Source organism: Symphalangus syndactylus, chromosome 13 (assembly GCF_028878055.3).
Source record: "Symphalangus syndactylus isolate Jambi chromosome 13, NHGRI_mSymSyn1-v2.1_pri, whole genome shotgun sequence".
NCBI lineage: Eukaryota > Metazoa > Chordata > Mammalia > Primates > Hylobatidae > Symphalangus > Symphalangus syndactylus.
The window spans coordinates 24,209,279-24,235,892 of record NC_072435.2 but is presented as its reverse complement, the minus strand read 5'-3'; the positions used below and the strand labels follow the sequence as shown (position 1 = coordinate 24,235,892).

The 26,614-nt window shown below is 53.5% G+C and overlaps 2 protein-coding genes across 8 annotated transcripts; one reads left to right on the top strand and one right to left on the bottom strand.

Moving 5' to 3' along the window:
* Positions 1-87: 87 nt before the first annotated feature.
* MBOAT7 (membrane bound O-acyltransferase domain containing 7) lies at positions 88-17,484 on the bottom strand. 2 transcript variants are annotated; one of them, XM_055238964.2, is made up of 8 exons: positions 17,053-17,484; positions 16,146-16,224; positions 15,931-16,060; positions 14,910-15,036; positions 11,314-11,473; positions 8,045-8,405; positions 6,062-6,238; positions 88-1,108 (listed from the first exon to the last, which is right to left on the bottom strand). In XM_055238964.2, the coding sequence occupies exons 2-8, from the start codon at positions 16,219-16,221 to the stop codon at positions 721-723; spliced, it is 1,419 nt and encodes a 472-aa protein (XP_055094939.1). In that variant the 5' UTR covers positions 16,222-16,224; positions 17,053-17,484; the 3' UTR covers positions 88-720. The 2 variants fall into 2 exon arrangements, with proteins under 2 accessions (XP_055094939.1, XP_063471544.1); XM_063615474.1 differs by having other exon boundaries at positions 16,918-17,086.
* Positions 17,485-17,784: 300 nt separating this feature from the next.
* On the top strand, positions 17,785-23,931 carry TSEN34 (tRNA splicing endonuclease subunit 34). Of its 6 annotated transcripts, none has more exons than XM_063615476.1 (5): positions 17,785-17,877; positions 19,061-19,307; positions 19,615-19,858; positions 20,010-20,267; positions 21,082-21,565. In XM_063615476.1, exons 2-5 carry the CDS (start codon positions 19,065-19,067, stop codon positions 21,267-21,269), a joined length of 933 nt encoding a protein of 310 aa, XP_063471546.1. In that variant the 5' UTR covers positions 17,785-17,877; positions 19,061-19,064; the 3' UTR covers positions 21,270-21,565. The 6 variants fall into 6 exon arrangements, with proteins under 6 accessions (XP_063471546.1, XP_055094980.1, XP_063471545.1 ...); XM_055239005.2 differs by lacking the exon at positions 17,785-17,877 and adding an exon at positions 17,941-18,086; XM_063615475.1 differs by lacking the exon at positions 17,785-17,877 and adding an exon at positions 17,946-18,039.
* The last annotated feature ends 2,683 nt before the right edge of the window (positions 23,932-26,614 follow it).

Genomic DNA, 26,614 nt, shown 5'->3' with positions numbered 1-26,614 from the left:
CTGGGCTGGGGAGCTGTACCTCACCCTGGGACTTCGTGGCCTAAGTCCTTCCCGCCGTTTATCACCCAGATACCTGCACAGACACGATGCCTTTGTGCAACACTTTATTGGGAAGGATTTACACATGGTGACCTGTCATAGGCCAAGCGATGAGAAGAGGGTGCCAGGAGCGTTGGGGCCCCGAGGTGGCTCAGGTGGAAGCCATAGGACGGCCGTCCCCAGGCCCGCGAATCCGCACCTGTTTCCCCTTTGTGAAATGGGAAGCTTATGCTTCCTTCCAAGTCTGCAATATCGTTGTGATGAGCTAAAAGTGGAGTGAAAGACACAAGGAAGAGGCTTCCCACTCCCAGGACCTGCCCCCAAGCTCCGACCCCACATTGTGGATGCAGAGAAAGGGAATTGCCCAAAACCCACTGCCCAGGGGCCCCTTCCGTTTTGGGGAAGTGCAGTGCTCTCTGGATACCCAGAAGCTGGAGCAGTCGCCAGTGAGGCTCTTGTCTGGACAATACTTTGATTTTGCAGGAGTGGAGGTGGCCCCTGGGCAGAAGGCAGGGAGGACACCCCCGGGTCTGCTGCAGTTGAAGGCAGGGTATTTAGAGCTGGGGAAGAGGAAATTCTCTCCAGGACCCTCTCCAAGGTAAGGACTCTTTCTGGGGAGGAGACAGCAGCCTGGTTCACAGAATTCCCGGGACTAGCTGGCAGAGGGAGCACCGTGACAGCTTACTCCTCCCGGAGCTTCTCCGGGGCAAGGCTGGTGGGCTGGGATGCTGCCTTCCGCCGGCTGGGGCTGCCCCCACCCAAAGCCAGCCCCAGCCCCAGGGCTGCCAGGGCCAGGAAGTGGATACAGAAGTAGATGGAGGCCCAGTACCGAAGTGTGTCAGCCAAGGAGAGCAGCACGAAGCCCATGCACATGTAGTCATAGGCACGCATCTTCAGGAACCAGTGCACCCAGTCCCAGGCCTTCTGGCCCCCTGGGCTCAGCCGTCCCCGCAGGGCTGACTCCAGCCGGCCCTCGGCAGCCAGGCACAGCGGGATGGTCAGGAAGCTCAGGTAGTAGCCCGGGTGGAGGCCGTGCCAGTAGGCGCTCAGCAGCATGGTCCAGGCGCTCCTGGGGAGGCGGCTGGGAGTCAGGACCTGCAAGTCCAGGTCCCCAGTGCCCACTGCCCCCAGATTCAGGAGTCCAGGACCCCAGCCCCTCCTCCCTCAGACCCAGAAGTGCAGGCCCAGCCCCTCCTCCCTCAGACCCAGGAGACGAGACCCCACCTCCCTCCTCCCTCAGATCCAGGAGACCAGGCCCCAGACCGTCCGCGCTCAGACCCATGCCCCTAGCTCCAGAAGGTGGAGGAGGCTATAGGCCTCAGTCTCCTTCAAGGATCCAGGAGCTCGCAGCCTTCCATACACACTCAGTCCTATCAAGACCCTCTCCTCCTCTAAAGATTTAACACTTTATATTCCACTCCACTGCCCTTCCTCTCCCAAGACCAACAAGTCTAATTCTTCAGCCCAGTGGTTTTTTTTTTTTTTTGAGACAGAGTCTCGCTCTGTCGCCCAGGCTGGAGTGCAGTGGCGTGATCTCGGCTCACTGCAAGCTCCGCCTCCCAGGTTCATGCCATTCTCCTGCCTCAGCCACCAGAGTAGCTGGGACTACAGGTGCCCGCCACCATGCCCGGCTAATTTTCTTTTGTATTTTTAGTAGAGACGGGGTTTCACCGTGTTAGCCAGGATGGTCTCGATCTCCTGACCTCGTGATCTGCCCTCCTTGGCCTCCCAAAGTGCTGGGATTACAGACATGAGCCAGTGTGTCCGGCCCAGCCTGGTGGTTCTTAATGTGGGGTCCCAGGTCTGGCATCAGCATCACCTGAGAACTTGTGAGACATACAAATCCTTGTCCCCACCCCTTTTGCACCAGAAGCCCTGGTTAGGGTGGGGCCCAGGAGAAGTCTTCCAGGTAACAAGTCCTCCAGGTGACTTAGATGCCTGTTAACATTTGAGAACTCCTGCCTGGCCCATGAAGGTCCAGAAGTCCCTGGCCTGTGGTGCGTCCTTACTCTGGGCCCAGGAGATATGTTCCTCTTCCTCCAAGGCCCAGCGCCATCTTTCCTCACTCTTTTTTTTTTTTTTGGAGACACAGTCTCGCTCTGTCGCCACGCGACAAGGCTCAATGCAACCTCCACCTCTTGGGTTCAAGCTATTCTCATGCCTCAGCCTCCCAAGTAGCTGGGATTACAGGCAAGCGCCACCAAACCCAGCTAATTTTTGTATTTTTTGTTGTTGTTGTTCAGACGGAGTCTCGCTCTGCCGCCCATGCTGGAGTGCAGTGGTGCAATCTCGGCTCACTGCAACCTCTGCCTCCTGGGTTCAAGTGATTCTCCTGCCTCAGCCTCCCGAGCAGCTGGGACTACAGGTGCCCACCACCATGCCAGGCTAATTTTTGTATTTCTTTAAAGACGGGGTTTCACCATGTTGGCCAGGATGGTCTCAATCTCTTGACCTCGTGATCCACCCGCCTTGGCCTACCAAAGTGCTGGGATTACAGGCGTGAGCCATTGCGCCCGGCCATGTTTGTATTTTCAGTAGAGACAGGGTTTCACCACGTTGGCCAGGATGGTCTTGATCTTCTGACTTTGTGATCCACCCGCCTTGGCCTCCCAAAGTGCTGGGATTACAGGTGTGAGCCACCGCGCCCAGCCTTTTTTCTTTGTAGAGATGGAGTCTTGCTGTGTTGCCCTGGCTGGTCTCGAACTCCTGAGCTTAAGTGATCCTCTCACCTTGGCCTCCCAAAATACTGGAATTACAGATGTCAGCCATTGCACCTGGCCAACTCTTGTTTTCTTGAGAAGGGAGGACCGTTGGCTTTCTGGTTCTTCAAGAGTGTGGAGGTTGGGTGCAATGGCTGGCACCTGTAATCCCAGCACTTTGGGAGGCTAAAAATACAGATTAGTCTGGCATGGTGCCACGTGCCTGTAATCCCAGCTACTAGGGGGGCTGAGACAGGAGGATTGCTTGAACCTGGGAGGGGGAGGTTGCAGTGAGCCGAGATCACGCCACTGCACTTCAGCTGTAAAAGAAACAGGCCGGGCGCGGTGGCTCACGCCTGTAATCCCAGCACTTTGGGAGGCCGAGGCGGGCGGATCACGAGGTCAGGAGATCGAGACCAAGGTGAAACCCCGTCTCTACTAAAAATACAAAAAATTAGCCGGGCGAGGTGGCAGGCGCCTGTAGTCCCAGCTACTCGGGAGGCTGAGGCAGGAGAATGGCGTGAACCCCGGGGGGCAGAGCCTGCAGTGAGCTGAGATCCTGCCACTGCACTCCAGCCTGGGCGACAATGAGACTCCGTCTCAAAAAAAAAAAAAAAAAAAAAAAAAAAAAAAAAAAAAAAAAGAAACAAAAACGATGAATCCTGTGCATTTTAAGGTGTTTAGGAGCATGCCTGGCCTCCACCCACTACATCCGACTAGCCCCTTCCAGTTACAACAGCATGTCTCCAGGGACTGCCATGTGTCTCCTTGGGGTGCAGCAGAAGCACAATTGCCCCCAGTTGAGAAGCACTTGTCTAAACACTGGGGTGCTTTGACCTGGCCTCAGCCCCAGAGCTTTAAGCATCATCTATACCTGGCCAGATGCAGTGGCTCACGCTTGTAATCCCAGCACTTTGGGAGGCTGAGATGGGAGGACTGCTTGAGGCTAGGAGTTTGAGACCAGCCTGGTCAACACAGCGAGACCTCATCTCTATATATATATATATATTTTTTTTTTTTTTTTGAGACGGAGTCTCGCTCTGTCGCCCAGGCTGGAGTGCAGTGGCGCAATCTCGGCTCACTGCAAGCTCCGCCTCCCGGGTTCACGCCATTCTCCTGCCTCAGCCTCTCCGAGTAGCTGGGACTACAGGCGCCCGCCACCACGCCCGGCTAATTTTTTGTATTTTTAGTAGAGACGGGGTTTCACCGTGGTCTCGATCTCCTGACCTCGTGATCCGCCCACCTCGGCCTCCCAAAGTGCTGGGATTACAAGCGTGAGCCACCGTGCCCAGCCTATATTTTTTAAAAGGTAAAAAAAAAAAAAAAAAAAAAAATTAATTAAAAAATTTTGGCTGGGCATGGTGACTCACGCCTGTAATCCCAGCACTTTCGGAGGCCGAGGCAGGTGGATCACTTGAGGCCAAGAGTTCAAGACCAGCCTGGCCAACATGGTGAAACCCTGAGTCTACTCTTGGCATGAGAATCACTTGAACCCAGGAGATGGAGGTTGCAGTGAGCTGAGATCACAACACTGCACTCCACCCTGGGTGACAGAGCATCAAAATAATAATAATAATAATAAATAATAATAATAATAATTTTTTAAAGTACAATTTACACCTGATGCTGCTCAAGCATCCATTTTAAGAGCAACTTTTCCTGTAAGCATCAGAATCACATAATTACCTATCCAATAACCTCAGCTGGAAATCTAAGTCACCTCAAAGTCAATGAGACTAAACCCAAGCCCTGTTTCCTCATCCTTCTTACTCCCAAAACTTACTCCTCCTGGGTCTTCCCCTTCCACCTTTATCTAATTAAATTACATTAAATTAATTATTTATTTTTGTTTGTTTTTTGTTTTTTTTGTTAGTTTGTTTTTGAGACGGAGTCTCGCTCTGTCACCCAGGCTGGAGTGCAGTGGTGCGATCTCGGCTCACTGCAAGCTCCGCCTCCCGGGTTCACGCCATTCTCCTGCCTCAGCCTCCCGAGTAGCTGGGACTACAGGCGCCCGCCGCCACACCTGGCTAATTTTTTGTATTTTTAGTAGAGACGGGGTTTCACCGTGTTAGCCAGATGGTCTTGATCTCCTGACCTTGTGATCCACCCACCTTGGCCTCCCAAAATGCTGGGATTATAGGCATGAGCCACTGCGCCTGGCCTATTTTATTTTATTTTGAGACGAAGTCTCGCTCTATTGCCCAGGTGACCTCGGCTCACTGCAACTTCCGCCTCCTGGGTCCAAGTGGTTCTCTTGCCTCAGCCTCCCTAGTAGCTGGGATTATAGGCGCCCGCCACCACGCCTAGCTAATTTATTGTATTTTTAGTAGAGAAGGGGTTTCTCCATATTGCCCAGGCTGGTCTTCACCATATTGCCTTGACCTCAAGGTGATCCACCTGCCTGGGCCTCCCAAACTGCTGGGATTACAAGTGTGAGGCACCACTATGAGTTTCTACTTTTTTTTTTTTTTTTTTTTTTTTGAGACAGAGTCTCATTCTGTTGCCCAGACTGGAGTGCAGTGTGCAGTGGCGAGATCCCGGCTCCCTGCAACCTCCGCCTCCCGGGTTCAAGCCATTCTCCTGCCTCAGCCTCCTGAGTAGCTGGGACTACAGGCACGCACCACCACACCAGGGTAATTTTTTGTATTTTTAGTAGAGACAGCGTTTCACCATGTTGGTCAGGCTGGCCTTGAACTCCTGACCTCATGATCCACCTGCTTGGGCCTCCCAAAGTGCTGGGATTCCAGGCGTGAGCTGTCGCGCCCGGCCTGAGTTTCTGCTTCTAAAGGCTGCACAGATAACAACGTCAAGCACAGAGTCTCCACTCAAGAAATATTGGAAGAATGAAAAACAATAAAAATGAATACATAGCACGCACTTACCTGTCATGCCTCACATTAAATACATTTCACATTTTATCACATTTAGTCCTTCTATCTACCTATGAAACCAGTAATAAATAGCATTAACTCCATTTAACACTTGAGGAAACTAAGAGGTCAACTAACTCCTCAAGGTTTCTCCATAACCTGGACGGCCAAGATTCCAGGAAGCTGCCTATTGAGTCCATAGGACTCAGTACATTGCTTCTGTTGAGTGAGGCTGACTTTACAGAAGTAGAAACTGAGGCCCGGAGAGGGGGAACGATTTTACACCAGCATGCTGCCACTATAATTAGAGGCACGGTAAAACCAGGCTAAACAAACTACAATTCCCATGAGCCTCCGGAGCAGGGGCCCAGCCAGGGAAGCTGCAGGCTACCCTGGGGCCTGCTGGGAGATGTAGTTCTGCAGTGTCACCTGAGGCTGGGCGGGCTCACTCACCGCAGGACATAGGAACGGGTAGGTGCGCTCTTGTAGATATACTGCGCCAGCCACCACTGCACCGTCATGTTCCAGTACCGCATGCCATCGCGCACCCGCACGCAGAAATCTGTGCTGTAGCAGTCGATGTTGCGGATGGTCTCATAGTCATACTCCAAGGAAGCCGCCTTCTCCGGACTGGGGGGTGGAGGATGAGGGTGGGGGACAGACATGCAGCTCAGCCAGGCCCCCTCCCGACGCCTGCTAGTGTCCCAGCCCCGGATGCTAAGGAAGGGATCCTGGCCAGGCAATCGCCCTCTGGCTGTCAGACTTGCTAGGGCAACAAGGGAGGGTGGCCCAGAGGGTGCCTGTAAGGGAGGAGGATGGGTGGGCCGGGTGGTACAGTTCACTGACAATGGGGTTCTTCTTCTTTTGCTACCTAATGGGGCCTGCCACAGCCATGAAAAGCCTTGAAGGGCTATGGTTGCTAAGCTATGAGTCCTTTAGCAACCAAGCTCAGTATATTCAGAGAAGCCTCCAAGGATGGTCCCTTCTAAATTGTCGGACACTGCAGTTGCCAGGGAAGTTGTGGTTATCATCCCTAATAACAAGGTGCTTCACGGTTGCTAGGGAGATGTTCCAGGCGCCAGTGGGGTCCCCATGATCTTTGTTGCTAAGGAAAAGGCATTCCTTAGCAACAAGGCCTAGGATGTTTAGAAAGGCTTTTAGAAAGGGGCTTTCTTCCTGGGCGCAGTGATTGTTGAAGTGTCGCCTCTAGCAATACAGTGGCTCCCTCATCACTTGTGTCGACAGCCCCAGCACTGGGAAACATTGGCCCATATGAAGCCTTGGTGGCCTCTGATGACGGGAGGGGAGCCATCCTCTAGGGGTGAGGACCGAACAGATTTAGAAAAACCTTCAACTCCTGCTTGGCTTTACTAGGGGGCATCCTCTCTCTAGCAGCTGGAGGTCAGGGCACGGTTATTAGGGCAGTGGTAACAAATTCACGTGGGGCTATCACTACCCCCACAACAGAATGGCAGTTTGTGACTAGGGGCCAACCCTAGCAGGGAGTAGTTCATCATTTACATCAACGGGCTGTTCCCCCAGCCGCAGTCCAAGCCCCTGGGGGAAGGCTGACTGCAGCTGCCAGGAACAGAAGGGCAGTCTACTCCTGGCTGCCGGGGGTGCCATTTCCCTAGCAACACGGGGGCAATACTTCCTCAGCCACAAGAGGGTCCACAGCTATGGCCGTGCGACTTGCCTAGCAACGCCGGTGCTAGGGGGTGGAGCCTCTCTGGTAACAAGGGTCAACCCATAGTTTCCAGGGGAAGGTTTGGCTTCCTTAGCAACAGTGTAAGTGTAGTTGGTAGGAATGGCTGCCCTCTGCTGGAGAACAGCACTGGGCAGGGATTGAAAATTGCTATTTCCTTGCAGAGGGCTGCTATGTGATGACATCCGACGGGGTGGAGCAGTGCTACCTCCTAGCAACAAAAGGGGCAGTGCAGGGGGTGCCATATCTGCAGCAACAGAGCAAAACTTCTGGCAAAAAGGAGGTGAACTACTGTTGCTAGGGATCCTGCTTCCCTAGCAAATAGTGGCGTTCCGTTGCTAGGGAACCGTTTCCCTAGCAACAGAGGGTGACCCACCACTAGCAAAGGATGGCATCCCCAGCAAGCAGGAACAATCTGGTTCTGGGAGGTGACACTTGCGTGGCAACAGAGGGGTGGCACAGGGTTGCTAAGTCACCACCTTTTCCTAACGACGGGGGCAGTTCACCATACTGCGGGGTGACAAGCACTAGCAACAAGGGGCATCTGTCAGTACCAGGAGTCTTTTCCCTACCGACAGGGGCTGGCAGGCCGTGGTTGCCAAGGGGGCGACACTGCTAAAAGGTGGTGGCCCTGGCCCCTTGCTCCCCGCTCTCCTCCCTGCTAGGGACAGAGCCAGCCCTTGGAGGTGGGGGCTGCTGGGTCTTGGGAAGGCTCCCTCGCGCCGCCTGACCTGCTGGGGGGTGGGCATTGGAGGGTGGGGCCGCCTCCGGCCCGGGCTTTGGCGGCCACGGGGTAGGCCCCAAAGCCAGCGGCAATGCAGCCGCACTCGGCGGCAATCCAGGCCACGTAGAAGCGCATGCGGAAGGCGAAGAAGACGGGGATCATGTAGAAGAGGCGGGCGGGCAGCGGGCGGGCGTAGAAGGCGTCCTCGCGCACGGCCTCCAGCGGGAAGAGGTGAGAGGAGAGCAGGAACAGCAGGCCGAAGAGCGGGGCCGGCCAGGCGCGACGCAGCAGGGGCCGCAGGCTGGGCACGGCCCCGGGGAAGGGCTGCTCCAGCCAATCCAGGTAGGTGCGGTAGCGGAAGAACGGGCCTGTGGGGCGGGGAGGGAGGGCCGCGGTCAGACAGGCAGGTGGGCAGAGCTCAAGTCTGCAGGAGGAGGAGAGGGAGCTTGGAAGGAAGGTGGGAAGAGGGAGTGAGAGGGGCAGAGATGGGCGCCGGGGAGGCCCCAAGGGTAGGGAAAGAGACCCTGAGAGATGGGGATAAGGAAAGAGAGACAGGGCGGACAAGAAACTCAGAGAGACAGAGACAGTGACAGAAAAACAGACAGAGGGGCCGGCGTAGTGGCTCACACCTGGAATCCCAGCACTTTGGGAGGCCTAGCTGGGAGGACTGCTTGAGCCCAACAGTTCGAGACCAGCCTGGGCAAAACGGCAAGACCCCATCACTACAAAAAATAAAAATTAGCCAGGTGTGGGCCGGGCGCGGTGGCTCACGCTTGTAATCCCAGCACTTTGGGAGGCCAAGGCGGGCGGATCACGAGGTCAGGAGATCGAGACCATGGTGAAACCCCGTCTCTACTAAAAATACAAAAAATTAGCCGGGCGTGGTGGCGGGCGCTTATAGTCCCAGCTACTCGGAGAGGCTGAGGCAGGAGAATGGCGTGAACCCGGGAGGCGGAGCTTGCAGTGAGCCGAGATTGCGCCACTGCACTCCAGCCTGCGTGACAGGGCGAGACTCCGTCTCAAAAAAAAAAAAAAAAAAAAAAATTAGCCAGGTGTGGTGGAGGGCACCTGAATTCCCAGCTACTGGGGAGGCTGAGGCAGGAGGATCGTTTGAGCCCAGGCTGCAGTGAGCAGTGACTGTGCTACTGCGTTCCAGCTAGGGAGGAAGGGAAGGAGGGAAGGAGGGAAGAAGGGAAGGAAGGAGGGAGGGAAGGAGGGAAGGAGGAAGGGAAAAAGGGAAAGACAGAGGGAAACAGGAAGGAAAGAAAGAAACTAGGAGATAGCTGTGGTCTTTAGCTACAACATGATGGTGGGCTGGCCTAGAAAGGGGGTTAAAATTTTTAGGCCGGGCGCGGTGGCTCACGCTTGTAATCCCAGCACTTTGGGAGGCCGAGGCGGGCGGATCACGAGGTCAGGAGATCGAGACCAAGGTGAAACCCCGTCTCTACTAAAAATACAAAAAAAAAAAATTAGCCGGGCGTGGTGGCGGGCGCCTGTAGTCCCAGCTACTCGGAGAGGCTGAGGCAGGAGAATGGCGTGAACCCGGGAGGCGGAGCTTGCAGTGAGCCGAGATCGTGCCACTGCACTCCAGCTTGGGTGACAGAGCGAGACTCCGCCTCAAAAAAAAAAAAAATTTTTTTTTATATGTTCACAAAGACCGTATGTTTAGGTCAATGTAGCGTGAGAAATTAAAAAGAAAAAAATTAAAATAAATAAATAAGACCACATGTTGCATGATTCCATTTATAAGCACAATGTCCAGAACAGGCAAATCTTTACAGATAGAAAGTCAATTACTGGTTACCAGGGATGGATGGAGGTTTGCGAGATGATGGATATGGGGTTTCTTTGCAGGGTATGAAACTGTTCTGAATATAACTACACAGTGGTCATGTTTGCACAACTCTGTGGATATACTAAAAATCAGGGAGTTGTATGTTGGTTTTTTTTTTTTTTTTTTTCAGGAAATCAAAGAAGCCAAGAGTTGTATGTTTTAAGTGGATGAATATGTGAATTAGAGTTCCCTAAAGCTGTTATTGGAAAAAAAAAAAAAACCTTTGATGAGGTAAACATTAATGAAAAATATTTTCTTTTTAAAATTTCACATATACACACTCACACATACATATATATACACACATGCACACACACATACGTATGTATTTTTTGAGATGGAGTCTTTTTTTTTTTTTTTTTTGAGGCAGTCTCGCTCTGTCGCCCAGGCTGGAGTGCAGTGGCGCAATCTCGGCTCACTGCAAGCTCCGCCTCCTGGGTTCACGCCATTCTCCTGCCTCAGCCTCTCCGAGTAGCTGGGACTACAGGCGCCCGCCACCACGCCTGGCTAATTTTTTTTTTTTTGTATTTTTAGTAGAGACGGGGTTTCACCGTGGTCTCAATCTCCTGACCTTCTGATCCACCCGCCTCGGCCTCCCAAAGTGCTGGGATTACAAGCGTGAGCCACCGTGCCCGGCCGAGATGGAGTCTTGCTCTGTTGCCCAGGATGGAGTGCAGTGGTGCGATCTCGGCTCACTGCAACCTCCGCCTCCTGGGTTCAAGCGATTCTCCTGTCTCAGCCTCCCAAGTAGCTGGGATTACAGGTATACACCACCATGCCTGGCTAATTTTTATATTTTCAGTAGAGATGGGGTTTCACCATGTTGGCCAGGCTGGTCTCAAACTCCTGACCTCAGGTGATCTGGCTGTCTCAGCCTCCCAAAGTGCTGGGATTACAGGCGTGAGCCACTGCGCCTGGCCCTTTTAATTTTATATTTGTTTATTTTTTTAACATAAAGGTTTAAAATAAAGGGACGGGATCTTGCTATGTTGGCCAAGTTGATCTTGAACTCTTGGCCTCACGCAATCCTCTCGCCTCAGCCTCCCAAAGTGCTAGGATTATAGGCATAAGCCCCCACGCCCAGACGAAAAATATTTCCTTAAACTGAAAGTGGACCCTAAGCTGTGAATATTTGTTGTCTGGGCAGCAAAAATATCAGGTTGACATAGATCTTTGCCTCCTTTATCTCTTCTCTTTGCTCCCAATACGCTACAAGGAGAAGAGCAAGGAATTGCTTAGGCTGAGAACAGCCAGCTTCTACCCCAAAGCAGCTCTGGTCCATCGGAGGTGTGAGACATAGACCCAGACACATGCTCACCCTCACAGCAGCAGATGCTAGGATGGAGGTTGCCCCGGGCAGGGCGGGAACACAGAACGGGCACTCAGGGCAGAGGGGGACACAGGAGACAGGGTGGCAGAGCTGTCAGGGCAGCCCCACTCACCTGTCATGATTCCCACGTAGCAGTAGCTGTAGCTGAGCGTCTCCATCAGGGAGGGCACGTCGGGCAGCAGCCCCAGGGTGGGCCCCTTGCTGAAGCCTGAGGCCATTTCCTTCCTCTGGGCCAGATGCAGGTCCTGGACTTCACTGGCCAGGCTCACCAGCTGGGTGGAAGGGGGTGGGCAAGGGGCCAGGTCAGACTCTAGGCCCTTCCCCACACCCATCTCCCTTGCGCGGCTGCCCTCGGCAGCCAAGGGGTGCTGGGTGCCCGCAGCTCTGCATATCTAGGTTGTGTGTAACGCCTCTAGCTGGGCGGTGTTCCCCAGTGCTCAGTCCCAGGCCTTCCTCCCCTCTTTCCCTTTTCCGTGCTTACCTGCTCTCACGCAATCGCGGAGGTTTTGATACTATCCACACGCTGAGGATGCCCAAACACTACCCCAGCCCCAGACCTATCCATCAAATGGCTTATTGGCATTTATACTCGGATGCCTCCAGGCACCCCAAATGCACCGGAAACGGAACACGATGTTACCCACCCCACAAGGTAGATCCTCTTTAGTGTCTCCCCTCAAACAACAGGCCACCAAATTGTTCAAGCCAAAAACCTCCCTCACTCCCCAAATCCGATCCTTTAATCTTTTTTTTTTTTTTTTTTTTTTTTGAGACAAGTTTTGCTCTGTCACCCAGGCTGGAGTATAGTGGCGCATCTCGGCTCACTGCAAACTCCGCCTCCTGGGGGCTCAAGCAATTCTCATGCTTCAGCTGGCCAGGCTGGTCTCGAACTCCTGGCCTCAAGTGATCTGCCCGCCTTGAAATCCCTTAAGTTTGAGTCTGTTGCCTCTTTCCATCTCCACTACTGAGCTGAATATGTTGTACTATCCACCCTTTCCCACCAGTCCAAAGATCCACCCTATATCAATAGATCTCCTTCTTCCAGCTTGTGACTGGGTTGTCAATATAAATCCCTGGCTGGAGACGAAGTCAGGAGAGGGAGGGCAGGGCTTTTATTCCCTTGTGAGATGGCCTTGGGTTGGCCGCCACTCTTGATAGATCATTTCAAGGTGGGTGGCTCTATACACCCTTTAAAATAAATAATTTTGGCCAGGCGCGGTGGCTCATGCCTGTAATCCCAGCACTTTGGGAGGCCGAGGCAGGTGGATCACCTGAGGTTGGGAGTTCGAGATCAGCCTGACCAATATGGAGAAACCCCATCTCTACTAAAAATACAAAAAATTAGCCGGGCATGGTGGTGCATGCCTGTAATTCCAGCTACTTTGGAGGCTGAGGTTGTGGTGAGCCACGATCGTACCATTGCACTCCAGCCTGGGCAACAAGAGTGAAACTCCGTCCCAAAAAAAAAAAAAAAAAAAAAAAAAAATTTAGGGCCGGGTATGACGGCCCACACCTGTAATACTAGCACTTTGGTTGGCCTAGGCAGGCAGATCACTTGATGTCAGGGGTTTGAGACCAGCCCGGCCAACATGGTGAAACCCCATCTCTACTAAAAATATAAAAATTAGCCAGGTGGTGGGCGCCTGCAGTCCCAGCTACTCGAGAGGCTGAGGCAAGAGAATCGCTGGAACCTGGGAGGCAGAGGTTGCAGTGAGATCACACCACTGCACTCCAGCCTGGGCAACAGAGCGAGACTCCGTCTTTAAAAATAAATAAAATAAAAAAAATTCATTTTTTGCAGAAGACAGGGTCTCACTATATTGCCCAGGCTGGTCTTAAACTCCTGGCCTCCAGCAATCCTCCCACTGTGACCTCCCAAAGCGCTGGGATTATACAAGTATGAGCCACTGCACCAGGCCTAAACAACCCTTTTTCCATCCAGGTACCACAACCTGACCCATTTCCCCTGGGCCTAGGGTTGGGATCGGCTCCTTCTGCCCGTCTGGCGTTCAGGCACCATCCCTTCTTGCTCCTCTACATCCTGCCCACATGGTGGCCACTCCTTCAATCATCCTAAATGCACATTTCCTGCTGCAACTCAGACCTACCCACAGCCAGCCAACAGCCTGCATCAAGCCACCACAGTTTGTCACCTGGACTTAGCTAAAGGAGGATCCCTTTATCTGAGTCCATCCCATCTTGCCCTGTTCCACTTCAATTCTCCTTCAACATTCAGAACGAGTTTTCTTTTCCTTTTTTTTTTTTTGGGATGGAATCTTGCCCGGGAAACTCCAGGCTGGAGTGCAATGGCGGGATCTTGGCTCACTGCAACCTCTACCTTCCAGGTTCAAGCAATTCTCCTACCTCAGCCTCCTGAGTAGCTGGGATTACAGGTGTGAGCCACCACACCTGGCTCATTTTTGTATTTTTAGTAGAGACAGGGTTTTACCATGTTGGCCAGGATGGTCTCAAACTCCTGACCTCAGGTGATCTACCCGCATCAGCCTCCCGAAGTGCTGGGATTACAGGTGTGAGCCACCGCAGCTGGCCTAGAACGAGTATTTCTATTTATTTATTTTTGAGACGGAGTTTTGCTCTTGTTGCCCAGGCTGGAGTGCAATGGTACGATCTCAGCTCACCAAAACCTCCGCCTCCTGGTTTCAAGCAATTCTCCTGCCTCAGCTTCCCAAGTAGCTGGGATTACAGGCATGCGCCACCACGCCCAGCTAATTTTTTGTATTTTTAGTAGAGACAGGGTTTCTCCATTTTGGTCAGGCTGGTCTCGAACTCCCGACCTCAGGTGATCCACCTGCCTCAGCCTCCCAAAGTGCTGGGATTATAGGCGTGAGCTACCGTACCCAGCCAGAACGAGTATTTTTAAACATTTAAAACTGGTCACATTGCCTCTTCTGGCAGCAAACCAAAAATCCCCTCTTCCAGAAGATCTCAGTCCTCCACGGGAAGAAGTCCAGTGTCCTCACGGTCTCCAGCCAGGCCTAGCACGGTGTCAGCCCTGCTGCCCATTCCCTTTTGCTCGTCCCACAAAGTAGACGTGGCTGGTGCAGCCTGTGGAACCCAGCCTGCTCCCCTCCACACATCCTACGGCCTGAAATGCTCCTCCACTAACTCCTCTCTCATCCAACCTACTGCTGCCACCGCTGAGCTCCCACGGGGCACACTGAATGCTGGGAAGGCCACACTCCCTACCTAGCATGAGTGCCGTGTTCGCGGATAAGCCGCCAGTAGGAAACCGTGACTCTGTGGGTCTGGGGTGGGCCCTGGGATTCTGTTTTCACCCACCTTCCCAGGTGATTAGGACCTAGACCTGGATCCCTAGTTTTGTGCCCTTCACCAAGTACCTTCTCCCCAGAGCTGGTTTTTCTCCTTTGCAAAATAGCTGGCTACAGAGATTCAAGGACAGCATGTTGGTAAACCACCCAGCTGGGCCTCTGGCACACCGCAAGCACCCAATGGCACCTACTGTTACACTATGTGGGTTATTTCCCCACCCCAGGAGCTGGGAGGTGAAGACCTGCCCAAGGGCATGTGAATGGGGAATGCTGTGCCCAGGGCAGCAAGTGAGGTGACGTCCCACCCCCAGGGTATGTAGGAGGTAAAATCCCAGGAAGCCGCTGGAGGGGGAGGTAAAGTGGGAGGTGAAGGGGCCCACAGGGAGGCTGGAGGGGAGTGGCAAGCCCGGAGTCTGACCTTCAGCGTCAGCAGCAGCTGGACGGCATTGGTGAAGGGCGTGGGAGTGGGCAGGCCCAGGAGGCTGAGGGCTCGGAAGAACAGGAGATAGGAGAAGGTCCAGGCCAGAGCCAGGGCGTGGCAGGAGCTGGGCAAAAGCAGGAGGCGCGCTGTGTTGGGCACAGAAGTCTCGGCCTTGGCCACTCACTCCATGAGTCCAGCCACCAATCCTCCCCCAACTCTCCCCATTCGTTTAGAGACAGAAACACAGAAGCGCAGAGAGAGGACAGGAGGGTGGATGTAGGGACAGAATGAGTATGATTGAAACAGTGGGAGAAGAGGCTCAGCCACATAAAAACACACACCAACAGAGAAGAATGAGGTAAAGAGAAGCTTTGGGTGAAGACCCTGCAATCCTCCACTTTTTCTTTATTTCCAAGGTCCAGGGCTCAAGAAGAGAGAGGTGGATATGAATGAATATGAACGGTGGCTGGGCCAGCAGACACACCGTCCACCTCTCTCCATGACATGGATGTAGCGGACTGGGACAAACACACAGGGACCAGACGCAGAAGGCAGGGGAGGAAGAAAAGCAGATGAAGGCTGGGCGCGGTAGCTCACGCCTGTAATCCCAGCACTTTGGGTGGCTGAGGCGGGCAGATCACAAGGTCAGGAGTTCGAGATCAGCCTGACCAACATGGAGAAACCCCATCTCTACTAAAAATTCAAAATTAGCCAGGCGTGGTGGCGCATGCCTGTAATCCCAGCTACTCGGGAGGCTGGGGCAAGAGAATCGCTTGAACCCGGGAGGTGGAGGTTGCAGTGAGCCAAGATCCCGCCACTGAACTGCAGCCTGGGCAACAGGAGCGAAACTCCATCTCAAAAAGAATGAAAGAAAGAAACAAAAACATGAAACAGAGAAATGAGCTGATCAACAAGAGACAGCCAGAGATGAGGCAGAAGCTGAGAAAGACTCAAAGAGGAAACAGGTTGCTTCCCCCTCTCCCCTCCTCTCCCTCTCCTCCCTCCACCAAATTCTCACCAGGGCTGGGCCTGAATGAGGGCCCAGGTCCCGAGGATGGTGACCAGAGAATGCAAAGTGTGGGGGCCACAGGTGAACAGGGTGAGCCCCAGGCCCACAGCGGCTGCCCCCCATCTCTTCAGCCGAGGACCTGCAGGGGGAAGGGACAGCATAAGCCTGGAACCTTCCAGAGGGTCCCCCCCCTTATTTTCCCCTGGGGAGGGAGCCTGACTCACCGGCTTTCTTAAAGAGGAAGCCGATGGGGATGGAGATAAGAAGAACCACTAGATAGGTCCATTCTTCAGGCGACATGGTCTGGGGGAGGGGCAGAGATTCACAGTGAGAACCCAGGAATCCGGGCCCCCTGCCTCCTCCCTCTTCGAGGATCCAGGAACCCAGCCCTCTAGACCCCAGTTTTTGAGGATGTTGAAGTCTGAGCCTCAGTTCCTCCCCTTTGAGAACCTAGCAACCCGGACTCTAGCCCCTTCCTCCTTGGAGGAGACAGGAATCCACCCCCAGCCCCTCTCCTTTGAGCGCACAGGCCTCCAGCTCTCCTCTCCTTGGAGAACCCGGGAAAGTGTGGGGATCTCCCAGCACCCAGGCCCCTCCTTTGCGAACGCAGAAATCAAAGCTACTCCCCGCATCCATACTGGGGACCCACATTTGAAGACGCCCCTCTTTTAAAAACCCAGAAACAGCACCCCTCCCGGACCCTTCCTCTTCGACAGCCCAGGAATCTAGACCTCCGAGCCCCCTCTTCCAGAGAGGATCCAGGAACCCAGACCCCCTCTTTGGATCCCCCATTCCCCGGCCCTTGTGAAACCAGATATCCGGACCCCCCAGCCTTTCTCCTTCGAGACCACCCAGAGGAGCCTGGGCCTCCAGCTTGCGCCTCCTTCGGAGCTCCAGACCCTTCTCCTACTGAGAACCCGGGGATCGAACACCCTCCCCTCCCCAGGTCCAGGCCCAGGCCCAGCCCCAACCCGTCCCGCGCACCCCAGCGCATACCCGGCAGAGCCACAGGCGGTTGCGCCAGCCCCGAGCTCCAATGCGCCGCCGGGCCCGCCCCGCACCCGCCAGCCCGCAGAGACCCTGCCGCCGTGTAACCTCGCCTCGCCACTGGGCGCCGCCACCCTGGCCCACCTGAGCTGCTTGCCGGGAAGTAGGCGGCCGAGCAGTCCCAGCCCGCTGGCCGCCGCGGCTCCGGCCACGCCTCCCCCGCCCAGCGCACCCCCGCGCCTCCTGCTCCTTCTGGACGCCCGCCGGGTTGCGCGGATCAGACCCGGGAAGAGGTCACGGTCAGGGCCCCGAGCGGGCAGGGAAGGAGCCCCGGAGCAGGCGCCGAGAGCGCGAATCGGCAACGGGACTTGAGTCCAGGTCCACACTGGGATCCGAGCTCCGAGTACGTGAAGGGGCGGGCCTTCGGGCTCGGAACAGGGAGGAGCCAAAAGCTTTGGACCCGAAGGGGAACAGACGGGATCCGGAAAGGAGGCGGGGTCTGGAGCTTGGCGTGAGGAATGAGGCGGGGTCTCCTTTCGGGTTCCTTCGGGCACAATCGGGAGCTTGAGTTCACTGGAGGCGGGGCCACAAACTTCGGCTCACTTCGGAGATAGTCGAGAACGGAAAGCTGGGGCCAGTGTGGGCGGGGCCACATGTTTCGGCTTTCTTCGGAGATAGTCGAGTCCTTAGGGTCACCGTTCCGATGTGGGCGGGGCCACAGACTCGGCCGGATGTCGGTGGGGCCACAAGTTTCGGTTTACTTCGTAGATAGTTGGGTACAAGTGACGCTAGGATGATAGGCGGAGTCAACAGGTTCGCCAGAGACCGATGAGTATTTACAAGGGGGCGGGGCGAAAGCGACTTGCCCTCAAAGGGGCGGAACCCCGAGGGCCGGCGTGCGCCTACGGGACCGGGCCAGGGTGACGATCCTCAAGTTCCCAAGTTGAGGAGAGGAAGCGGCAGAGAGAGGTGCGCTTAGTGGGGCGGGGCCAAGGTGGCCCCCGCGGGAGGAGGGCGGGGCTTCGGTCCTGCGAGGGGCGGGACCTGACTTCCCGCGGTGCTGATGGGGCTGGATGACGAAGTTGACGAGGGTGTCGGCCTGAGGGGGTGGAGGAAGGAGCGCGTGGTGCGGTGCGTAGTGGGTGGCTCCGCCTCGACTGCGAATTACTGTTTATGAGGTGACTCGCTGGTTCTATCGGTGGACAGTGGGACATTCTGAAGGGAGGCAAGGAGGCGGACTGAGCGCTCCCAATTGGGGTGAGCCCGCCGGGGCGGAGAGTGGACGGCGGGTGCCCAGGGGGCGGGGCTTTCGCTGTGGGGTTCAGTCGTCGGGCGGGAACTCCCCAATTGGGGTGCGCTGGCGCTCAGAGGGGGCGGGGCAACAGGCTGCGAGACTGCTGGGAGCCGATGACGCCCGAACGCCGAACCTAGTGCGTCCGGGAGGAGGCGGGGCTACGGATTCGGCCGAGCCGAGAACACCCGAACGTCAAATTGCTCACGTTAGAGAAGGGGGCGGGGCTGCGGATTCGGTGAAGCCGAGGACGCCCGAACGCCGAACTTCCTGTGCTCGGGAGGGGGCAGGGTTTTGTACTGTGGGTGTCTGAGAGCGAGTAGGCCCGAAAGCCGAATCACAGTCGTTCGGAAAGAGGAGGAGCGAAGGCCCGAGCGTCCCGAAGAGGGTGTGGCCTCGGCGGTGCCTTAGCCTCGAGAGCTTCTGACCCCTGACGGGACCACCCGAAGGGGGACGCCCACTTTGCAAAAGAGTGGTGCCAAAATGCACCTTTGTAAGGGGGCGTGTCGCCGCGCTTGCGGAGGTTTGTTTTTCAGACTCCAAGGCGCAATGGTAGGTACGGCAGTGTGGGCACAGAGCGGGTGCCGACCGCAGGGACACAAGGGTAGAGCGGGGCCCCGGGGACTTGGCAAGGGTCGAGAGCCGGGGGCTCGTCTCCGGCGGCCGCGCGGCCTGGTGGGATCGCCCGGGGGCGGGGCCTGGCGCTCGGGCCCAGCAGGTGGTGAACGGCGGCTGAGCGGGGCCCCGCCCCCTGAGGCCTAGGGGCGGGGCTTCGCCGAGACCCCGGAGGTTTTGGGTGCGCTGCGGCGGTCCCCGGCGCGCAGCTGTTTCGGTAACTGCTTTGCCTCCCGGCTCCCGCAGGAGGATGCTGGTGGTGGAGGTGGCGAACGGCCGCTCCCTGGTGTGGGGAGCCGAGGCGGTGCAGGCCCTCCGGGAGCGCCTGGGTGTGGGGGGCCGCACGGTAGGCGCCCTGCCCCGCGGGCCCCGCCAGAACTCGCGCCTGGGCCTCCCGCTGCTGCTGATGCCCGAAGAGGCGCGGCTCTTGGCCGAGATCGGCGCGGTGACTCTGGTCAGCGCCCCGCGCCCAGACCCTCGGCACCACAGCCTGGTAAGGGGGCGGGGCTCGAACTCCTGGGTTCGGTGGGAGCGGGACCTGGGAGTCAAGATTCCTGGCTTCCGAAGGGACCATAAGCTTGGAGGTTCCAGCGAAGTGTGCTTCTCAGGCCCTGACAGCCTTCAAGCACCAGCAAGAGGAGAGCTTCCAGGAGCAGAGCGTCTTGGCGGGATTCCTGGTGGGATCGTAAGGGGGCGGGGCTCGAATCCCTGGGTTCGGTGGAAGCGGGGCCTGGGAGTCAGGATTCTTGGCTTCCGAAGGGACCATAAGCTTGGAGGTTCCAGCGAAGTGTGCTTCTCAGGCCTTGACATCCTTCAAGCGCCAGCAAGAGGAGAGCTTCCAGGAGCAGAGCGCATTGGCAGCTGAGGCCCGGGAGACCCGTCGTCAGGAGCTCCTGGAGAAGATTACGGAGGGCCAGGCTGCTAAGAAGCAGAAACTAGAACAGGCTTCAGGGGCCAGCTCGAGCCAGGAGGCCGGCTCGAGCCAGGCTGCCAAACAGGATGAGACCAGTGATGGCCAGGCTTCGGGAGAGCAGGAGGAAGCCGGTGAGCATGGGAGGTGGAGTCCAGGGACCACGGGAAGGAGAGGAGAGATCTTTTAGGAATTTTAGCTGGGAATCCAGTGCCTGGGTCTCCCTGAGGGTGAGAAGACTTTGCCCCTTGGATTTACCAAACTCTTCTCTGTACTCCCCACCAGGCCCCTCCACTTCCCAAGCAGGACCCTCAAATGGGGTAGCCCCCTTGCCCAGATCTGCTCTCCTTGTCCAGCTGGCCACTGCCAGGCCTCGACCGGTCAAGGCCAGGCCCCTGGACTGGCGTGTCCAGTCTAAAGACTGGCCCCACGCTGGCCGCCCTGCCCACGAGCTGCGCTACAGCATCTACAGAGACCTGTGGGAGCGAGGCTTCTTCCTCAGTGCGGCTGGCAAGTTCGGAGGTGACTTCCTGGTCTATCCTGGTGAGTATGGGTTGGGGCCTCTGGTCGCTGTGCCTTTCCATACGATCCCAATGTATTCTGCGTTTTTCTTTTCTATCTTTTTTTTTTTGTCTTAATAGTGGTGGGGTCTCTATTGTTGCTCAGGCTGGTCCCGATTCCTGGGCTTAAGCAATCCTTCCACCTCGGCCTCCCAAAGTGCTGGAATTACAGGCCCAGCTGCATTTTTCTTTTTTGTCTCACTTTCTCTTAGCCTCTGAAATTCATAGACAGACAGGAAACATTTGGGAGCTCCCAAACTCATTGGGCAAGCAGTTTAACGACTTTTATTAAATGATTACTGTGATCCAGAAGATTCACTTAGAAGTAAGTTAGACATCAGGCTGGGCGCAATGGCTCACACCTGTAATCCCAACACTTTGGGAGGCCAAGACAGGTGGATCATCTGAGGTCAGGAGTTTGAGACCAGTCTGGCCAACATGGTGAAACCCCGTCTCTACTAAAAATACTAAAACTAACTGGGCGTGGTGGTGGGTGCCTGTATTTCCAGCTACTTGGGAGGCTGAGGCAGGAGAATCACTTGAACCCAGGGGGCAGAGGTTGTAGTAAGCCAAGATTGTGCCATTGCACTCCAGCCTGGGGGACAAGAATGAGACTTCGTCTCAAAAAAAAAAAAAAAAAAAAAAAGCCTGGAAGTGGAATAGTTGGGTCCAAGAGCATCTGTTTTAGAGTATCCATAGTGATGGCTGAAATGATCTCAAATCTCCCAGTGGTCGTTCCCGTGGTGTCCAGCCCTCTGCCATTGGTCACTGCTTCAGTGCCTCTCTCCCTCCCCCAGGTGACCCCCTCCGCTTCCACGCCCATTACATCGCTCAGTGCTGGGCCCCCGAGGACCCCATCCCACTCCAAGACCTGGTTGCTGCTGGGCGCCTTGGAACCAGCGTCAGAAAGACCCTGCTCCTCTGTTCTCCGCAGCCTGATGGTAAGGTGGTCTACACCTCCCTGCAATGGGCCAGCCTGCAGTGAACTCCAGAGACCTAGGGGGATGTGGCTGTGTCTGCAGCAAGAGCCTTTCTGGAGGTTCCCCAGCTTTTCTCTGGGAGTCTAGAACATCCTACCTTTCTCCGTGGTTAGTTTTTGATTCCAGGTTTTCGAACACTACGTCCTTTTTATGTTCTTCCTTGTTTCAAAGCACTTATTGGCTGTGTTTTTGTAGTTACCTATTTTCACACTGTGAGCTTCCCGAGAATGGGGTTTGATTCATCTGTTTTCTACAGGGTTTAAGTCTCAGGAGGTCTCAATAAACTTGTTATATAACTGTTCATGATTTGAATGTTTACGACAGTCCTGGTACCTGTGGATGGTCTCATCTGCATGTACAGATGAGAAAAAGGCCTGGAGGAGGGGGAATGATTTGCCCAAAGTCACACGCTTAGTAAATAGCAGGCTTGGCCTTTCAAAATTGGTTTTCTGACTCCTAAATCTGCACTCTTTCTACCGCACTAAACTTCCTTTTGAAAAGATTTCTATGAAATTTCCCAGATGCATACAAAGGTTATAAATAAAAATATAGGCTGGGCAGGCCGGGCGCGGTGGCTCACGCCTGTAATCCCAGCACTTTGGGAGGCTGAGGTGGGCGGATCATGAGGTCAGGAGATCAAGACATCCTGGCCAACATGGTGAAACCCCGTCTCTACTAAAAATACAAAAAATTAGCCAGGCGTGGTGGCGGGCGCCTGTAGTCCCAGTTACTCGGGAGGCTGAGGCAGGAGAATGGCGTGAACCTGGGAGGTGGAACTTGGAGTGAGCCGAGATCGTGCCACTGCACTCCAGCCTGGGTGACAGAGCAAGACGCCGTCTCAAAAAAAAAAAAAAAAAAAAATATGTGTGTGTGTGTGTATGTGTGTGTATATGTGTGTATACATATATGTGTGTATATATGTGTGTATATATGTGTGTATACATATATGTGTGTATATATGTGTATACATATATATGTGTGTATACATATATATGTGTGTGTGTATACATATATATGTGTATATATGTGTGTGTGTGTGTGTGTGTGTATATATATATATATAGGCTGGGCATGATGGCCCACACCTGTAATCCCACAGAACTTTTGGAGGCTAAGGCAGGAGGATTGCTTGAGCCCAGGAGTTTGAGACCAGCCTTGGCAACATTGTAATACCCCATCTCTACAAAAAATAATTAAAAAAAAAAATTAGCCAGGGATCCCTTGAGCCTGGGAAGTTGAGGCTGCTGTGAGCTGTGATTGCACCACTGCACTCCAGCCTGGGAGACAGAACAAGACCGTGTCTCAAAAAATATACATATGTGTGTGTGTGTATATATGTAAATACACATACACGTATGTGTATATATATGTGTGTATATATATCATGAAAGGAAATGAGTATTGTAATTTTAGGAGTTCAGAGCATGGGGAGAATCTCAGGAAGGACTCTGGAAGGTGTTCTGCTTTTTCATGGCCTGGGTAGTGGTTGAGAATTTTTTTGATACTGTACGTTTATATTTTAGACTCTTTTTTGGATGTGTTATATTCTGCAATTTTTATAAAAGCTAAAACATGTATATGTATAAAATATGCACTTATGAAATCATTTACCCATGTTTTTGCTTAAGAAAGTACTGGAACACTACCACTATTTCAATAATTACACCTTTATCTTATCAATATGTAGTTTTATTTTGTCACATTTATTTTGTCGGTGTAATACATTCACATGGTGAGGCCGGGCATGGTGGCTCATGCTTGTAATCCCAGCACTTTGGGAGGCCAAGGTGGGCGGATCACAAGGTCAGGAGTTCGAGACCATCCTGGCCAACATGGTGAAACCCTGCCTCTACGAAAACTACAAAAATTAGCTGGGCATGGTGGCGGGCGCCTGTAATCCCAGCTACTCGGGTGGCTGAGGCAGGAGAATCACTTGAATCTGGGAGGCGGAGGTTGCTGTGAGCCAAGGTCGCGCCACTGCACTCCAGTCTGGGCAACAGAGCTAGACACTGTCTCAAAAAAACAAAAACAAACAAAAACTTTCAAATGGTAAAATTCTGGGGCTGAAAGTCTCCACCTCTAGTTCTTCTATTTCTTCCCCCCACGTTTCATTCTTTCTCTTTTTTGTGTGAATTGAGCAGCCTCTGGAACCAGAATAGGTTTAGAGAGACTCCCATCTCCCCTCTTTCTTGCCATTCCCAGTAAACAGACTTCATAGAATCTCAATTTCCTGTAAGTTTAGATTAATTTAAAATACAACACTGGGCCGGGCGTGGTGGCTCACGCCTGTAATCCCAACACTTTAGGAGGCTGAGGTGGGCAGATCACCTGAGGTCAGGAGTTTGATATCAGCCTGGCCAACATGGTGGAACCCCATCTCTACTAAAAATACAAAAAAAAACTAGCCGGGCGTGGTAGCACGCGCCTGTACTCCTAGCTACTCAGGAGCCTAAGGCAGGAGAATCACTTGAACCCAGGAGGCAGAGGTTGTAGTGAGCCAAGATCACACTACTACACTCCAGCCTGGGCAACAAGAGCTAAACTCCATCTCAAAAAAATAAAAAGAAAAGAAAAAAAATGACACTAACCCCTGTCTGGCCAATACTCTCTTCTTTGTGTCTCCTTCATAAGTGGCTTTGTAAGTCTATTCTCCACCCTTTCTCCTCTCTACAACAAAGTACTTAGAAGTCTCATTACCTCTGTCATGAGTCTCCCCTCTGAAAAGTTCCTCATTTAAAACTCTTGTGGCCAGATGTGGTGGCTCAGACCTGTAATCCTAGCACTTTGGGAGGCCAAGGTGGGAAGATCAGTTGAGCAGGTGAGCTCAGGAGTTCGAGACCAGCCTTGGCTGAACATAGTGAGACCTCATCTCATCTCTATTTAAAAAAAAAAAAAAAAAAAAGTTTGTGACTGGTGACCCCACATATTGTCAGTCAACAAATTCTACAGGTGCCATGTTCAAAGCACTGTGGATCCAGTTTGGCTCCACCCTCTACCTTCACTGCCAGTATCTTAGAAAAACCAAACCATGGCTCATTTGGTCTTGATAGCTTCCTAACTCATCCCCTGCCTTCTATTCTTGCCCCTCTATTGTCTGTTTTCAACAGAGCAGCCAGAATCATCATTTTAGTCAGACCATGTCACAGCTCTGTCTAAAACTTTCCTGGAGTTTTCCATCTCAGAGTAAAACTCAGAGGTCCCACTTTGCAGCTTCCTCGTGAACTGACCATGTGCATCCTCTTCCTTGCTTATTATTATTTTTTATTTTTGAGACACAGTCTCTATTGTCCAGGCTGGAGTGCAGTGGCACAGTCTCGGCCCACTGCAGCCTCTGCCTCGTGGGTTCAAGTGGGTTCAAGCGATTCTCCCACCTCAACCTCCCAAGTACCTGGGATTACAGATGCCTGCCACCACGTCCGGCTAATTTTTTATATTTTTAGTAGAGATGGGGTTTCACCGTGTTAGCCAGGATGGTCTCGATCTCCTGACCTGGTGATCAGCCCGCCTTAGCCTCCCAAAGTGCTGGGATTACAGGCATGAGCCACCACACCCGGCCAATATTTTCTTTTCTCTAGCTTAATTCATCATAGGAATACAGAATATAATACATATAGCATACAAAATATGTGTTAATTGACTGTGTTATTGGTAAGGCTTCCAGTCAACTACGAGTAATTTTTTTTTTTTTTTAATCCTGAGACAGTGTCTTGCTCTGCCACCTGGGCTGGGGTGCAGGGGCACGATCGTGGTTCACTGCTGCCTCAACCTCCTTGACTCAAGCAATCCTCCCACCGCAGCCTCCCAAGTAGCTGGAACTACGGGCACACGCCACCACACCCAGCTAATTTTTCTGTTTTCTGTAGAGTGCGTCTCGCCATGTTGCCCAGGCTGGTCTTGAACTCTTGGGCTGAAGTTCTCTGCTCACCTCAGCTTCCCAAATCTCACCTGGGATTACAGGTGTGAGCCACGGTGCCTGGCCTAGTAGTTAAGTTTTGGGGAAGTCAAAAGTTATATGCAGATTTTCTTTTCTTTCTTTTTTTTTTTTTTTTTTGAAGCAGTCTTGCTCTGTTGCCCAGGATGGAGTGCAGTGGTGCAATCTCAGCTCACTGCAACCTTCATGTCCTGGGTTCAAGCGATGCTCTTGCCTCAACCTCCTGAGTAGCTGGGATTACAGGCACCTGCCACCATGCCTGCCTAATTTTTGTATTTTTAGTAGAGACCAGGTTTTGCCATGTTGGCCAGGCTGGTCTCGAACTCCTGACCTCAGTTGATCCACCGGCCTTGGCCTTCCACAAAGTGCTGGGATTACAGGCGTGAGGCACCGCACCCGGCCTATGTGGAGGTTTTCGATTGAGCTGGGGGTCAGTGCCCCTTGCCCCCGGACTCTACAGTCAGCTGTGTTAAGATATTAAGCACCTTTAGTACACAAGGCTCTGGGCTGGTTTTCTTTCTTTCTTTTTTTTTTACTCTAAATCATCAAACCCTATGAGGAAAGTCCTGTTACCTTCTCCCATTTAGCACTCTTGAAGAGGCTAATTTGCCTAAGATCAAGAGCTCGTCAGTGACAGCTGAGATTCAAACGCAGATCTTTTTTAAGACTTGAGAACCTACAGGTTCAACCACTATTATAAAACCATCTCTGTAATTACGAGGCACCCGGAATTTGTGGAGCTTGGACTTCATCCTGAAGGGAGTGAAAACTTATGGAAGTCTTTTCCTTCCACGTTTCCCCCTTCCAGATGAATAATATATGCGTGTTCAAGATACAAAAATGCGTAAAATTTGGCTGGGCATGGTGGCTCACACCTGTAATCCCAGCACTTGGGGAGGCTGAGGAGAGTGGATCACTTGAGCCCAGGAGTTCAAGACCAGCCTGGGCAATATGGCAAAACCCCGTCTCAAAACAACAAAACAAACAAAAATCCCATAAAACTGAACAAGGTAGTTTGTAAGATATGGAAGTACAATGCAGATGACAATAATGACGATGGTGGCTAACACTAGGCGCTTTATTTATGCCAGACACTCTCCTAAACGCTGGATAGACTCTCACTTAATCCTCACAAGCTTATGAGGTAGGCACTACCATCATTCCCCGTGTTACAGAGGAGGACGCCGAGGCACAGAGTGATTGAGAAACTTGTCGAAGACACTGCAGCTAGCAAGTGGCGACGTGGCGTTTGAATCCAGGCATCCGGATGGCGTGGATGCCATGGAAGAGAGAGGGGCGGGTGGGACTGCTTCCTGAGGAGATGCTGACTGTCAAGGCAGCAGCGTAGGGAAGACAACTGAAGAACACGAGCTGTGGAGACAGACCATCGCATTCGGAGTGGAGAGATGGGTGTACAGA

Excerpts from the sequence above, each read along its gene's own strand:
- MBOAT7 (XM_055238964.2), bottom strand. The coding sequence starts at position 16,221 with ATGTCGCCTGAAGAATGGACCTATCTAGTGGTTCTTCTTATCTCCATC. Across the intron at positions 16,061-16,145 it reads CTTCCTCTTTAAGAAAGCCG|GTCCTCGGCTGAAGAGATGG; the intron begins GTGAGTCAGGCT and ends TTCCCCCTGCAG. Across the intron at positions 6,239-8,044 it reads CAATGCCCACCCCCCAGCAG|TCCGGAGAAGGCGGCTTCCT; the intron begins GTCAGGCGGCGC and ends TCCACCCCCCAG.
- TSEN34 (XM_063615475.1), top strand. The coding sequence starts at position 17,972 with ATGGGGCTGGATGACGAAGTTGACGAGGGTGTCGGCCTGAGGGGGTGG. Across the intron at positions 18,040-19,060 it reads AGGAAGGAGCGCGTGGTGCG|GAGGATGCTGGTGGTGGAGG; the intron begins GTGCGTAGTGGG and ends CGGCTCCCGCAG. Across the intron at positions 20,268-21,081 it reads TGACTTCCTGGTCTATCCTG|GTGACCCCCTCCGCTTCCAC; the intron begins GTGAGTATGGGT and ends TCCCTCCCCCAG.